At 31.9% G+C, this 15387-nt stretch overlaps 1 protein-coding gene across 3 annotated transcripts in view; it reads right to left on the bottom strand.

The window, feature by feature from the left end:
• Positions 1-1451: 1451 nt before the first annotated feature.
• Positions 1452-15387, bottom strand: part of KIF18A (kinesin family member 18A) — an 85118-nt gene continuing 71182 nt past the window's right edge. For all 3 annotated transcript variants that reach the window (XM_001089262.4, XM_077964819.1, XM_028833549.2), the window contains exons 14-17: positions 13413-13857; positions 12582-12689; positions 4329-4438; positions 1452-2111 (exon numbers count right to left, since the gene is read on the bottom strand). In XM_001089262.4, the coding sequence (XP_001089262.3) occupies positions 2029-2111; positions 4329-4438; positions 12582-12689; positions 13413-13857 (746 nt within the window). In that variant the 3' untranslated portion in view covers positions 1452-2028. The remainder of the gene's footprint in view (positions 2112-4328; positions 4439-12581; positions 12690-13412; positions 13858-15387) is intronic.

The following is a 15387-nucleotide window of genomic DNA, read 5'->3' as shown; positions in this document are numbered from 1 at the left end:
TGGTTACATGGGCATGTTCACCTTGTGAAAATTCATGGTTACATATTCACTTATGATTGATCTACTTTTTACATAGGCCCACTTAAAAATGTTTTCACAGTGACTTATCAAATAGCATTCTTGTTTTAGTTTAAATTCACATAGTTAATCGCCTTCTTTTCCCACATTCTTTATGGTTTATTCCCCCTAACTTCCCGTTAATATAGTTCTATGACAAAGGCCCTTTTATTAATTTTTATAGAAGGCCAAATCTCTACCTGATAAAAATGGTATATAAGAAAATTGTGCTTATACCTTATGGTATGAGGAGGACCATGAGGTCTAGTCACTTATTAATCATGGTAGCCACCACGCATCACTATCTGGTAAAAAGATTTCTTTTACCTAAAATTGAAAGGAATACAGAGGTGAAAGTGGTTGTTAAACAGGCAACACACTCAAAAACCAAATGACGAAGGGACCAAAAAAAAAAAAAGTGTGTATGGTGGTTTTCCATATGACAGATCCTGAAGATGCTCTATAAATATGGAATCACCAGTGTCAGAGCTGAAAGGGACCTTAAAGATTATTCTCACACTCTCCCAACCAGATTTTAAGTGGAAAAACTTGATTAGCTGAAAGGCTTAAAATGTTTCAGCTTGTTTGCTTTGGTGTGAAGGGTCCTGTGCTGCATAAAATTAAAAGTGCATTTGGCCAAATGTGTTACATTCAGCAAACAAACAGGACAGGCAAGGCAAGAAAACAAGGTTGTATAATTAAGTTGCAGCTCCATGTACTTCCTATAGCAGCAAGAATGACTGAAACATCTTTTCCCATTATCATTACGAGGCCTGTGGATTATTTTCAGACTTGACTCTGGCACCACATATCTTGATCGTATCTGAAATACAAATCTACAAAATTCACATTTTCTATAAAATAATAGTTTAGAGCAGGGGTCCCCAACCGTGGCCTGTTAGGTACCAGGCCGCAGAGCAGGAGGCGAGTGGTAGGTGAGCGCTCCCATTGTTGGCATTACTGCCTGAGCTCTGCCACGTATCAGATCAGAAGCGGCGTTACATTCTCATGAGTGTGACCCCTGTTGTGAACTGTGCATGTGAGGGATCTAAGTTGCACACTTCCTGTGAGAATGTAATGCCTGATGATCTGTGACTGTCTCCTATTACCCCAAGATGGTACCGTTTAGTTGCAAGAAAACAAGCTCAGGGCTCCCAGTGATTCTACATTATGGTGAGTTATGTAATTATTTAATAATATATATAATATATAATGTAATAATAATAGAAACAAAGTGCACAATAAATGTAAAGTGCTTGAATCATCCTGAAACCATCCCCCGACTCTCAGTCTGTGGTTTTGTCTTCCACAAAACTGGTCCCTGGTGCCAAAAAGATTGGGGACCATTGGTTTAGAGTATGTAAGGGGTAGTAATGAGACAAGAAAATGAAACACTTAAAAATCTACATCTTTAATATATCAAGTAGCAAGAACAATATTTTATTTGTGATGACTACTTAAATAATATTTACAATGATTTTATGGGCACATATATCGACACTTGTACATTATTTTTGAAAAGGAAAGTCATATATATGATTAAAACAATGTATTAAAACATAATAGCAAGCCAAATACATCTTGGGCCATAATTTTACCACTTCTAAATTCTTATTTTCAAAAAATAATAAAGATAATTTAACTCACTACCATTTACTAAAATGTCCTAGTCAACTTGTTGTAGCATAGTAAAACTAAGCTGCCACCATGGTAACTTACACTCAGGGATTTTAAAAGGCAACAAATATTTAAAAAACTTAAAAGACAACCTTTTCTTTTGGAATTTTATTTTTTTAGAATACAAAAGAAGAAAACAAAGAGTTTCATTTTTCTGCTTGCTGAAAGTATTTGGGTAAACTTAGCTTTAAGATGGGTCTTCTTTCAAAGATTTTAAATATATTTTTGAAAGGGTACTGATAAACTTTGAAAAGCAGATTTGATCAACTTCATTTTGCTTGGTTTTGAAGTGATTTATCTTAGATTTCCTTTTGAAATATTTCTTCCAAATTTTCTAACCAAGCTTGGATTTACTTTACAGATGTTTCTTTTATGTTCTAGAGAAGAAATAAAAAGATGCATAAATATGGCATAAGTATCATTCAAAAAGTTTGCATCATTCAACTTATAAAAATCATAACCATAGAAAGGAAAATTTACTCTTGAAATTCATAGTTGTTAGTTAACATAATTTAAAATACTACAACAACAACAAAGAGACATTAATACCTTTGGTTTTTAAAAGCGGTTCAAATTCATATTGCAAACTGAAGTTTCAGTGAGTGTGTGCACATACACAGACATCAGGTGAAGTCATTGAATTAATTACTATGTTCACTTTCTTTCTTTCTGACTAATAAAAGACCATTTCTACAAGCATTTCTTCCTTTCTTTGCTGTATCACCATTTTTTTCTCATTCCTTGGATTATTTCCCCAGGGATTTAAACTTCCATACTTTTTCAATTTAAAATTATCATTTGCATCTAGTACTTCCTAAAGGGCTGATCTTAATCCTGTAGCTCTTCCCTACTGCCACCTCTCAAGTATGTTCTATTTATGCCCATTCTTCTGGTTCTTCATTAGCTTTCCCCATCATTTTCTACTCAACAAAGTGTTGTTACAACAAGGTGCCATTGACTATTTTCAGGATCAGTTTAATTGCTTATCCACTTTCTGGGCCACATTAGGTTTGAGTTTTAGATGGACATATTTGCTTAACACTGTGTTTCTTATTTCTCTAATTGCTCAGTTAACAGGAGTTGCCTTTTTCCCTACTGATGGTCGTATGTTTCTTTATTTGTACATTGGTACATTGTTTGTTAGAAAACTTGGCTTAATACGTTCTAAGGAAGGCAGTCTCAATTCTCACTTTTTTCTGCTGTGCATTTGGGCATTTTCACTTGAACATTATAATGTATATAAAATATCTTTCCTTACAAACGAATACCTCTTTGGCAAGCATTGTGGTTTAGTATCATCTCCCACTTTTTTTTTTCCCCGTAGTTGATATTTTTACTCACTTCTCTTTATACATGAGATATTTGATGCATTTGTATCTTCAGATAATAAGCATATTAGAAAAATCCAATTTCTATGATTTGAGAGTTTTTATAAATTTATTATTTGGCTGTAGAATTATGATTCTTGAAGAACTTTTTCAGAAGATCAATGGGGCAGTACACATCTACACTAACTACAGATACACATTTTTAAGCATTATTAAGTACAACATGTCAAACCAAATAATCAAGGCAAATTTTATACTTTACTACCTTACTGTCTGATGTTTCAATTTGCTGTCTGATGTTTCAATTTCCATTGAACTTAAGGTAAACACTGGCTACTACAGGAAGCAAGCATTTACCAATACAGGTTGACAAAGTTACTGAGGAATTTTGTATTACTCTAATCTAAGGACATTGACAGAAAAAAGTAACAATAGCTTTCTTGTTATTCTTAGAAACATTGTATCATGAGACACCTTTAAATTCCATCTGCTATAATTATAAGTTCCTACAGAGAACAATCAAACTATGTCTTACTGCTCTCTGTATTCATCACAAGACATGGTAAATGCCTAGTAAATAAATAGTTTCTGAATGAAGTCTTAGGAACTGTAGTATCAGAGAGACAGAAGTCTAGATGCTGGGGCCTGGAAACTGGCTGGCATGATATATACCACTAGTTTAACTGAAGTAGTTTTGTTATCATGAACTCATGTCACTCCCATATGTGGTTGATGGAATGTAGTATCTTTCAAACTGATGGGAAAGATCCATCAGTATCTTTTCCAACTTGCCAATGGGAGTTACAATATGATTATAACTAGATATAGACTGGAATATGTGTAGTAGTTATACATTGAGTTAGAGGCCAAATTATTCAAAATATTACGCTAAGAGAAAAATTTAACGTGGGTATAGTTTATCTGTAAAATATACTTAATTAGTAACATTAAATAATACATTTAGCCAATTACTTCAATTATTATGAGGCAGTAGGGATAACTAAAAGGGTGTATAATGTAGAGCTGTAAGATCTGGTTCTTGAGTTTTGGTTCCTCCAATATAGTATCTGTGTGATCTTGGGTAAATGCTTTTTGTGTTTTAAAGTTTCCTTATCTATAACATGTGGATAATCATACTTGTTCTACCATATAGTAAAGGTGATGAATAAAGGGAGATTCTTACGAAAACACAATAAAAAACGTAAAGTACTATAAGTGTGTTACATAGTCATACCATTAAATATCAAATTAAAAGCTGAGACATACCCATTGTTGGTTTGTTTTCTTGTAAGTGCTTATCGCTTGAATTATCTTGTCGAACACGTTTGGCAAATCCAGAATTTATGTCTGCAGTTAACGAAGTGTTTGATGTAGAACTTGAGGGGAAAAGTTTTTAATTTAGTTAAGCATTTTTTTTAATCTCTCAAAGTTCTAATACACATTCTACATGCAACAGTAATTAAAGAAATAAAACACAAAAATATTAGGTTGTGAAATATCACAGAAGTGGAGGTACTAAATACATTTTTGGCCCACAGAGAAATTTAGCTGTGCGTGATTTTAAATTGGATATTTAATATATTTATTCAAATTGAATGTTATGACTGTAGGTCTATGTTACAATTCTGTAGCAGAATATTCCAGGGTGCTTTGCTGGCAGATAAGCAAGCACTCAAGCACTATTATTTAAAATGTAGAGATCAGTAGCACATAGTCACAAGAGGTAAAAAACAAAAAACAAAAAACAAAAACAAAAACAAAACCTAAGCTCATGTTACAAATTTGGACCAAGAACCCTAATCTGAAAGGTATAAACAAGTGAGATTGTTTGAAAAACTTTGTTTTAAAATGAAAGCAGGGTAACAGAATAAAAATTTCTAATTATTACAATCACTGAAATAAAAAGAATGACCTGTTTTCATTTGCTCTAGCTTCAAAAATTTAATCAGTCTTACACTGTGATGGTTCAAATTTCTTACTCAATTTGAGTTGACATATTACTAAACACCTATTATGGCCTTGTGTTACAGGATATACAAATAAATAAGGCACAAAAATTCCTGTCCTAAAGCTTATAGAATAGACATACAGTGGAGATGAGAAAAAAATAAGATAAATACATGAAATAATATAAGGTAAAGCAAAAATACAGTGCCAAGGTTTTCATAATACAAGGAGCTATAGATTCTTGAGTGTAGAGTAAGAAAGAATAATGGAAAATTTTGTGGATGCAATGAGTTTGATCTGGGCCCTGAAAAACAGCAGTACTTCCTAGTCCTAAGGTAGATCAATTTTTAACAGGTAGGATTGGGCGTTGGGTGGAAAAAGAACAACCTTCCACACTGATTCAAACAACCTAAGTTGAGGGAAATTCTGACTAATAAAGATACTATATAGTAACCTTATCATCAGGGGGGATATCTTCTAAGATTGCCCGTGGATGCCTGCAAGCGAGGATAGTACCAAACAGGATACATACTACGTATTCTCCTACACATATCTATGATAAAGTTTAAATTATAAATTAGGCACAGTAAGAGATTAACAATAATAAAATAGAGCAATTATAACAATACATTTAATAAGGCTATGTGAATGTGGTCTCTCTCTCTCTTAAAATATCTTATTGTACTACAATCGCCTATTTTTGAACTGCAGTTGACCATGGGTAACTGAAACCACAGAAAGCAAAACTTGAATAAGGGGTGACTACTCAGTGGAAGTAATGAAAAATACACAGTTTATGAAGGTAAAATCACAAATTTGTATGCACAAATAATATATCAACTACAGTAGTCCCCACTTCCTAAATGGTGATAAATTACTATGATTCTGTTTTGAATATTAAACATGCTTTTTTGTACAAATCAGCTGTCCAAGGCAGAAATTCTTTTTTGATCATTTGGTGATTTTATTTTTTCAAATATAAAGATCAATGTTATTAGTTACTTTTGATAAAACATTGTTTTTTCTTAAATTTATCCCAAAGTTGTCTTTATTATTTCACAGTATGATTATTCACTTTGGCTAGTTCCAGGACCCTACTTTTTACTCATAGCATGTTCTTTCTTGAAAATTAGGCTTTTGAATAAAGCTATTTGATTAGAACTCATATTTCTAGAAATAAAATCCAACCCTAATAAATTGCGTATTTATATAAAATATACCCAAACATTTTTATGATTTAGTTAAATAGTCCATTGATGAAATGTTTAACATTTATGTTTTAGGTCATAAACTACAAAGACTTAAAACTGATATGAGTGCAAATTCAAATTATGTTAAAGACTATACTGAGAAATCCAAAGACACTTCCAGTTGTGTGCAAAATATATTGCCATAACTATAAATAAAGTGAAGAACTAATCTTTTGCTCCCTTATATAGGGAGAATGTTTCTACTCAATTAACATAATACCTCTTATACTATTTTGTCTGAAATAATTTCTAGTTGAAATAATTAGACATCTTTCAAAACAAAATAAAAATGTATGGCAAGTATAAAACTGCTATGGGGTGCTTAAAAGATTGTGGAACAAACAAGAAACCAATTAACCAAATAAATACAAAACAAACAATCCAAAACTCTGATTAATATAATTGAGAAGTAAAAGCTAACATTATGTATGTATTATATTTAAATATTTGATAGGCTAATCAATTTAGTAAAATAGTCTGCTACAGAAATATTACATAAATTGTTAAGATTAAAAATCTAATATTCTCAATTATTTAAAAAAATCTGTTGGGTAGGTTTTGGAATATCCAGTGCTTTCAAACTCTAATGCTATTTTATGCAAAATAAATGAAATACATATATAGAGAGCTTCCCCTTCTTTATTTTAAAAACTGTATTAGAAAAATACACAACTAAATATGTATATAAAGCTGCTAAATGGAAAATACCACAGTTTATTACTCTGAAGCTCATGTAACTTTAATTGGGGAAAAGGAAGATTAAAAAAAGTAATTATGTACATTTCTAGCATTAATCTCTTTTAACCTTAGTCAATGGCAGGATCTAATTACTGGTGCCAGAGGGAATGTAATATAACAATTAATAGGCTATAAGAAATCAAGTTACTTTCTTTACATGTTCTTTAATATTATTTCACAATATTAGTTGTTCATGTGGAAGCCCTTTAACTTATCTAAAATCACTCCAAAGACACAATTCACATACCTGGACATTTCCTGAAAAACCATTTGATTTTATAATAGCTAAGTTCACATTTAAAAATTATTCTTATCTATAAACATTTGTGACATCTAAGTAAACACAACACACTACCAGTGAAGGACAAGAAAACTCACTAAAACTAATTAATGGAACAAATGACAAAACTGACATTATGCAAATTAGTGATAAAAGTAGACAAAACAGATGATTGTGGTTAGCTAGGCTCACTCATAAAGTGACTGACTTCTGTATATAAACCAGACTAATTGTACAATTCAAATTTGTACCTTAGCAAATACAAAATTTTAAATGTCATAGATGAGACATTTAGGAAAAAATCCATAAATTTTAAATTTACACATTCCAAGTCTCTGTTATACTTTGTTTAGGAGGGACGAAGACAGATATTAAATTCACTTATGAGAAGATACTCTATGTAGCACAAATAAGTAGGTTACTTGTAAATTTGTTTCCTGTTGCTTAAATAACAGGCTCCTGGTGGAAAATACATTTAAAAAGAGTCATTTTAAGGTCTTCTATAAACTTTTCTCCCCATGATCACATAGCAAAGAAAAAGAGGTAGAGGAAGTCAGATCCATTTTATATTTATTCAGTATATTTTGTCATTGCATTCAATTTATAGTATATAAAGAATGTATCATGAACTTCTAGTCATATAACTCAATATATTTATGATTTTTCCTTATCTTTTTTAGTTGTTTTACTACTATATACCTAGGTATGTTTCTCTTTATATTAATCCTGCTTTTGGTTTGCAGTGCTTCTCAAATCCATGGTTTAGTGTCTTGTTAGTTTTGAATAAGTATTAGCCATCATCTCAAATATTATTTTTCCCTATTCTTTCTCTCATTCCCTTCTGAGACACAAAATACATACGTTCTAGCCTTTTAAAAATTGTGTCCCATGTCTCTTTCACTTCTTCCCATATTTTTTATCATTCTGCATATCAGTTTAGATATTTTCCTACCAGTCTGTTTTTCAGAAAAAATTCCAAAACCTGAACAGATGAATAACAAGTAACAAAATCGAAGTCATAATAAAAAGTCTCCCAGCAAAGAAAAGCTTGGAATTTGATGGCTTCACTGTTGATTTTTACCAAACATTTAAAAAAGAACCAATACCAATCTTACTCAAACCATTCTGAAAAACAGAGGCAGAAGGAATACTTCCAAAATCATTATATGAGGCCAGTATTACTCTGATACCAGAACCAGAAAAGGACACATCAAAATAAGAAAACTCCAGCCAATATCCCTGATGAACACACGCAAAAATCCTTATCAAAATACTAGCAAACTGAATCCAATAACAAACCCAAAAAAATCATTCATTACGGCCAAGTGGGATTTATGCTAGGGATGCAAGATGGTTCAACATAAGCATCTTACAAATTAACCAATGTGATACATCATATCAATAGAATGAAGAACAAAAACCATATGATCATTTCAGTTGATGCTGAAAAAGCATTTGATAAAATCCAGCATCCCTTTATGATAAAAACTCTAAAAAAACTGGGTATAGAAGGAACATATCTCAACACAATAAAAGCCATACATGACAGACCCACACCTAATACTATTCTGAATGCAGAAAATCTGAAATCGTTTTCTCTAAGTTGTGGAACACGACAAGGATGCCCACTTTCACCAGTATTTATTATTTAACATAGTACTGGAAGTCCTAAGTAGAGCTATCAGACAAGAGAAAGAAAAGAAAGAAAGAACATCCAAATTGGAAATGAAGAAGTAAAATTATCCTTCTGTACAGATGACATGATCTTATCATATATTTGGAAAAACCTAGACTCCACCAAAAAACTATGCGAACTGAGAAACAAATTCAGTAGAGTTGCAAAATACAAAATCAATACAGAAAAACCAGTAGCATTTCTACAAACAAACAGTGAAATAATTTGAAAAAAAAAGTAATCCCTTTTACAAAAGCTAAAAATAAAACAGGAGTTAACCAAAGAAGTAAAAGATCTCTATAATGAAATATAATGAAAACTATAAAAACATTGATGTAAAAAAATTAAAGAGGATACAAAAAAATAAAAAGATATTCTATGTTCATGGATTGGAAGAATCAATATTGTTAAAATGTCCATACTACTCACAGTGGTCTACAGAATCAATGCAATCCCTATCAAAATACCAATGACATTCTTCACAGAAATAGAAAAAACAATCCTAAAATTTATATGGAACCACAAAAGACCCAGAATAGCCAAAGCTATCCTGAGCAAAAAGATTAAAACTGGAGGAATCACATTATCTAACTTCAAATTACACGACAGAGCTATAGTAACCAAAACAGCACAGGATTGGCATAAAACCAGACATATAGATCAGTGGAACAGAATAGACAGCCCCAAAATAAATCCATACATTTATAGTAAACTCATTTTTGACAAAGTTGCCAAGAACATACATTGGGGGAAAGACAGTCTCTTCAATAAACAGTGCTGGAAAAACTGTTTATCCATATGCAGAAGAATGAAGCTAGATCCCTATCTCTTGCAATATACAGAAATCAAATCAAAATGGATAAAAACTTAAATCTAAGACCTCAAACTATGAAACTGCTAAAAAAAAAACCACTGGGGAAACTCTCTAGGACACTGGACTGGACAAAGATTTCTTGAGTAACACCCCACACAGGCAACCAAAGCAAAAATGGATAAATGGGATCACATCAAGTTAAAAAGCTTCTGTAAAGCAAAAGAAACAATCAATAAAGTGAAGAGACAACTCACAGAATGAGAGAAAATATCTGCAAACCATCTATCTGACAAGGGATTAATAACCATAATATATAAGGAGCTCAAACAACTCTAGGAAAAAAATCTAATAATCTGATTTTTAAAATGGGCAAAATAAAAAAAAATTTATTTCTCAAAATAAGACATATAAATGGCAAACAAGCATATGAAAAGGTAACTCAGTATCACTGATCATTAGAAAAATGTAAATCGAAACTACAATGAGATATCATCTCACCCCAATTACAATGTTTTTTTTTTTTTTTTTTTTTTTTTTTTCCCAAAAGACAGGCAACAACAAACACTGGCGAGGATGTGGAGAAAAGGGAACACTTGTATACTGTTTGTGAGGATGTAAATTAGTACAACTACTATAAAGAAAAGTTGGAAGATTCCTCGAAAAACTAAAAATAGTGTCATCATATGATCCAGCAATCCCCCTGCTAGATATATACTAAAATGAAAGGAAATCAGTATATTGAAAAGATATAAACACTACCATGTTTATTGCAATACTATGCATAATAGCCAAGATTTGGAAGCAACCTAAGTGCCAATCAACAGATGAATAGACAAAGAAAATATGGTACGTATACACAATGGAGTACCATTCAGCCATGAAACAAGAATGAGACCCTGTCATTTGCAACAACGTGGATGGAACTGACAGTAATTATGTTAAGTGAAATAAGCCAGGTACAGAAAGACAAAACTTGGCATGTTCTCACTTATTTTGGGGAGCTAAAAATCAAACAAATTGAACTCATGGAGACAGAAAGTAGAATGATGGTTACCAGAGGCTGGGAAGGGTTTTTCGGGAGATTGGGGAGGATGGTTAATGGGGGGATGTTTAATCTAAATATAATGAATAAGATGTAGTGTTTGATAGCACAACAGGGTAACTACAGTCAACAATAATGTACTGTACATTTAAAAAATAATTAAGAGTATGATTAGATTGTTTATAACACAAAGGATAAATGGATGGATACTCCATTTACACTGATGTGGTTATTACACATTGTATGCTTGTATCAAAATATCCCATGCACCCCATAATATATACACCTACTACATACCCACAAAATAAAAAATAAAAAACAAATCTATCTTTCAGTTCACTAATACTCTCTTCTGCTGTACCTAATCTGCTGAATTGATTTATTGAGTTCTTTATCTCAGTAAATTCTATATTTTCAGTTCTAGAATATCCATTTGATTAATTTTAATAGAATCTGGTTCTTTGGGAAAGTATTTGAAACCAATACAGTTAAAATTTTTGAATTCCTATCTGATAATCCCAATATCTGCCTCATGTATGAATCACTGCTCCTATGATGCTTTTTTCTCTTAATTTTTAGTCATTTGGTTCTCTTTCCTGGCATACTTTGTAATTTTTGTTTAAGTGCCAAACACTGATATATTAAAAAAAAAAAAAAAACTATAGAGGCTCCAGATGGTATATTCTTCCAGAGATAATTTAATTTTCCTGTGGCAAGGAGAGCAAAGATAAATCACCTTGATCCAATCAAGAATTGAGTTGGTCTAAGGTCTCTTTCAGACTTTCAAGAACTGGCCTATTTCTGGGCTGCCCTACTCCTAGTGAACTACCCTTCAGGGATGTCAAATAAAATCCTGATGTGTTTAACAGGGCCTTTTCTTCATGGTGATCCCTGAACTCCAATTTTTCTGTGAAAGCCTCACAAGAACATCAACACTCTGCTTAATACTTAAGCCTCTTAGCAGCTACTTTCAGCTTGGTGTCTTAGCCTCTCATTCCACAAAGTTGAGTACTTGGCGAATACCTTGAGGACAAAAACTGTACAGAATAATTTTGATTCCGTAGTTCAGTAAGACAGCTAATAGCTCTAAGTTTCCATTTTCTGTTTGGCCTTTATGTCTTATGCCATAAAGTGGCAAATGCTAAATAAAAAACAGAGGCAGAGAAAGTCTGGCTATCTATAGCATGTTTCCCTTTTCTCTGGGATCTTAGGCTCTCAATTCTGGCTACAATGGTTGTTCTCCATTGCCTTCAAGCAGCTGTTGGTTCTATTTTATGCACTTTTTACAACTGTTCTTGATGGGTGGGGTGGTCTGATACAAGCTATACTGTCTTAGGCAGAAATAAAAGTCTCTTCACTCATTGTATTTTAATCATATATCATAATCCATTAAAATAACGTAATTCTATGATGTAAGAAATTTGGTAATGTTTAAAAAGGATAATGAAATAAGTAAAAATAACCAAATAAGTAAAAACTGTCACCCCAGAAAAGTTAAAATTAAGTATTTTTGGCAGCTAGAAAACTTTTCAATTTATTTTTAAAACTCTGAAATAGGAAATATTTTATATAAATATCAAGTGAAATACTTGAGTTTTTCAAGATCTCCCTTTGATAATATAAATCCAGTACCCCATTCAGAGCAATTTACCCTAAGTATGCTTAAACATGAATTGAGAGTCTAATTACAAAAAATAAAAAAGCAATAGAAAATAACATATAAAGATTAACTTACATAATTATAGAACCAAACCAGTTTATGTTTAATCATACCTTGTTAATTTCCGTTTCCTTTTGGCAGCAGTAGTCATTGCCATGTAGGATGGCACCATGCTTGGTATAGGCATAGAATGCTTAGTTGAGAATGAAGAAGGGTCAAGCCTGTATATTAAATAGTGACAAATAAAAAATAATAATTTTGATTTAAACTATGAAGAGAAAAGGAAGTAAACGTGTCCATAATTAGAAAACCATTTGGTATTAATATAGAAAGAAAAACATTCTGCTGTACTGTAAAGATTCCCTTGCTAGCCCCGGGGTATTCTTTTCTCTTTATAACATAGGTAAAGTTGCTATCGAGAGATTTCTGCATTCCCAATGGCATAGAAGAGTGAAGGTATTTTTCTTTCCATATTTAGATTGGGTATGATTATGCAGATAAAGTGAGAAAGATATGTTTGCTTGGATGACACACATTCAACCATACTTTAGGGGTATGACCATTTCAGAGTAAGTTGAGGTTTGCTAAACATCAATAGAAAGTGTGGAATTTCCTTCAGTGAAAATATTAATGAATAATAAACATGATAATTCTCCAACAATAGCTTGTATAATCCAACTTCAGAGTAAGAAGAACAAACTAAACATATCTTAAGGTCTTTCCTAGACTAATGAGGGTCAACTGACTTAAGATATCAAATTTAAGACTTTAAAATATTTTGTTAGTGAATTAATATTCAGAGAGAAAGACAATTAAAATTTAATGAAAGTAAAACAGATTGTTTTATAATCAAAATGGCACACTTGGTTTATGAAATAAACCTCAACTAATAGTTGAAAGTCTATTAAAAAAAAAAAGAATTGGCAAATATTATTTTTTTGTACCGTTGTAAAATGTCTTTGTTATCATTTGGTAGTGATTCTTGTTTGGGTAATTTACACTTCAAGCTCTTGATGTCTTCACATATAGTAAATGTAGAGTCCAAGTCCTCCTGTCCACATTCTTTTCTTCTGTTATGAGGGATAGCTACTTCACACATTTTCTGAGAATTATCACTGTTTATATTTGAGCTGATAGCCTGAAAACTTGTAGTAAACGATGATGGTTTTATTAAGGTTACTGTAGACGGATTTTGAAAAGTTTTTCTACAGTCTTCTGGTGTATACACAATAGGCTGAAGTTCTTTGCTAAGAGAATCATTGAGTTGCACACTTTGAGATGGTGGAGACTTTAGAGTATGCTGTCCTTTCAAGGGAGATGGCATTAGTTTTCTCCGAGTTCTTTTTTGTGTGGGAGTCTTAACCAGATTAGATCCACTTGAAGATGAGCCTATTCAAAAAAATTAAAGACACTCAATAATGTTTCCTAGTTTTTTGTTTTTTTTTTTTTTAAATAACCCCCATTACTTTTAAAATGAACAAACTTGAATAATAAGGTATTTTTATGCCAATTGATAAAAATCTGAAAAATATAAGTTGGAAAGGAAAATATAACAGTTTACTGCTAAAAACTTTAAATAAAGATAAACTCATTATAAAGAAATTCTATAACAGCAAATGAATACATTGCTAATATCAATATTAATTTTTAGGTATAGCTTTCTTGAGATATTAGGTAATTTGGAAACAAATTACTAATCAATTCCAAGAAAATTCACAATTTCTAGCTTTCACGTTTGATTTGCGTTTAAGATGAAAACAGTATTAAACTTTTATAGGCACAGAGGTTAACACTTGTTCCATTGTAAAATATTACCAGTTTATTACTTTTGTTTTGTTTTTTAGATTTGCGGGTACATGTGTAGGTTTGTTACATGAGTATACTTGGTGATGCTAGGGTTTGGGTGTCAGTGATCAGTTTATTACTAATTGAGTGGAAGTCTACTTTAAATGAACAAGAATGGCAATAACCAGTAAAATTCTGGGTGAATGAAAGCATTGTTTCTGTTACAGTGTCAGGTATACACAGTTGACCCTCGGTAGCTGCAGATTTTGCATCTGTGGATTCAACTCACCAGAGACTGAAAATATTCACAAAACAAACAAACAAATAAACCAAAATAATAAACAATAAAAAAATACAGTATAACAACCATTTAATGGCATTTTTATTGTACTAGGCATTATAAGTAATCTAGAGATGATTTAAAGTACACAGAAGGATAAGTGTAGGCTATATACTATGCCATTTTATGTAAGGGACTTGGGTATCCATGGATTTTGGTATCTGGGAGGGTTCCTGGAATCAACTTGCCTGTCCCCAGGATATTGAGATAAAAACTGTAGTCAATTAAGCATTCTAGTTAACTATTTGTCTCCTATATCATACATAACTCAGAGGTTTGCAAAAACAAGATTTAATACTAAAGATAAATGAAATAATTCAAAGAGTTCAGAGTACTTTCACTCTCATCACTCTGGTGAAGTCAGTCTCCCAAATGTCAAAAGGTCACCAACTCTGATGATCTTTCTCAGCCTTATCTGACAACTCCTGTAGCTTTTCAAAATTATATCTGTACTATTCTAACATCTGTGTTGTTATTCTTCTTCCATCCAGTAAGTGTACACATTTCCCTAAGGAGCTGTACTTGACCCTCTAGGTGTCTTGTTCTACACTGTTTCTCATATTTCTAATTATCCTTTTACCATTTACCTTCTCTGTCACCTGGGTTCCAAATTACTACATTTTTTTTTTAACCTTTTCCTTTTCCCTTGATTTCCCAATCTCTACCAATTCTGTCTTTTTTCTCCTTATAGTTAAAACATAATTCTGTTCATATTATCCTTCTTATTAAAGACTTTTTAGTAATCTTTAAATAGAAACAAAATATGCTGATATTTTTAGTTGGGGAATTCTTGG

Source organism: Macaca mulatta, chromosome 14, assembly GCF_049350105.2.
Source record: "Macaca mulatta isolate MMU2019108-1 chromosome 14, T2T-MMU8v2.0, whole genome shotgun sequence".
Taxonomy (NCBI): Eukaryota; Metazoa; Chordata; class Mammalia; order Primates; family Cercopithecidae; genus Macaca; species Macaca mulatta.
Note: the sequence above shows the minus strand (reverse complement) of the source record. Positions and strands in the feature narration are given on the sequence as shown.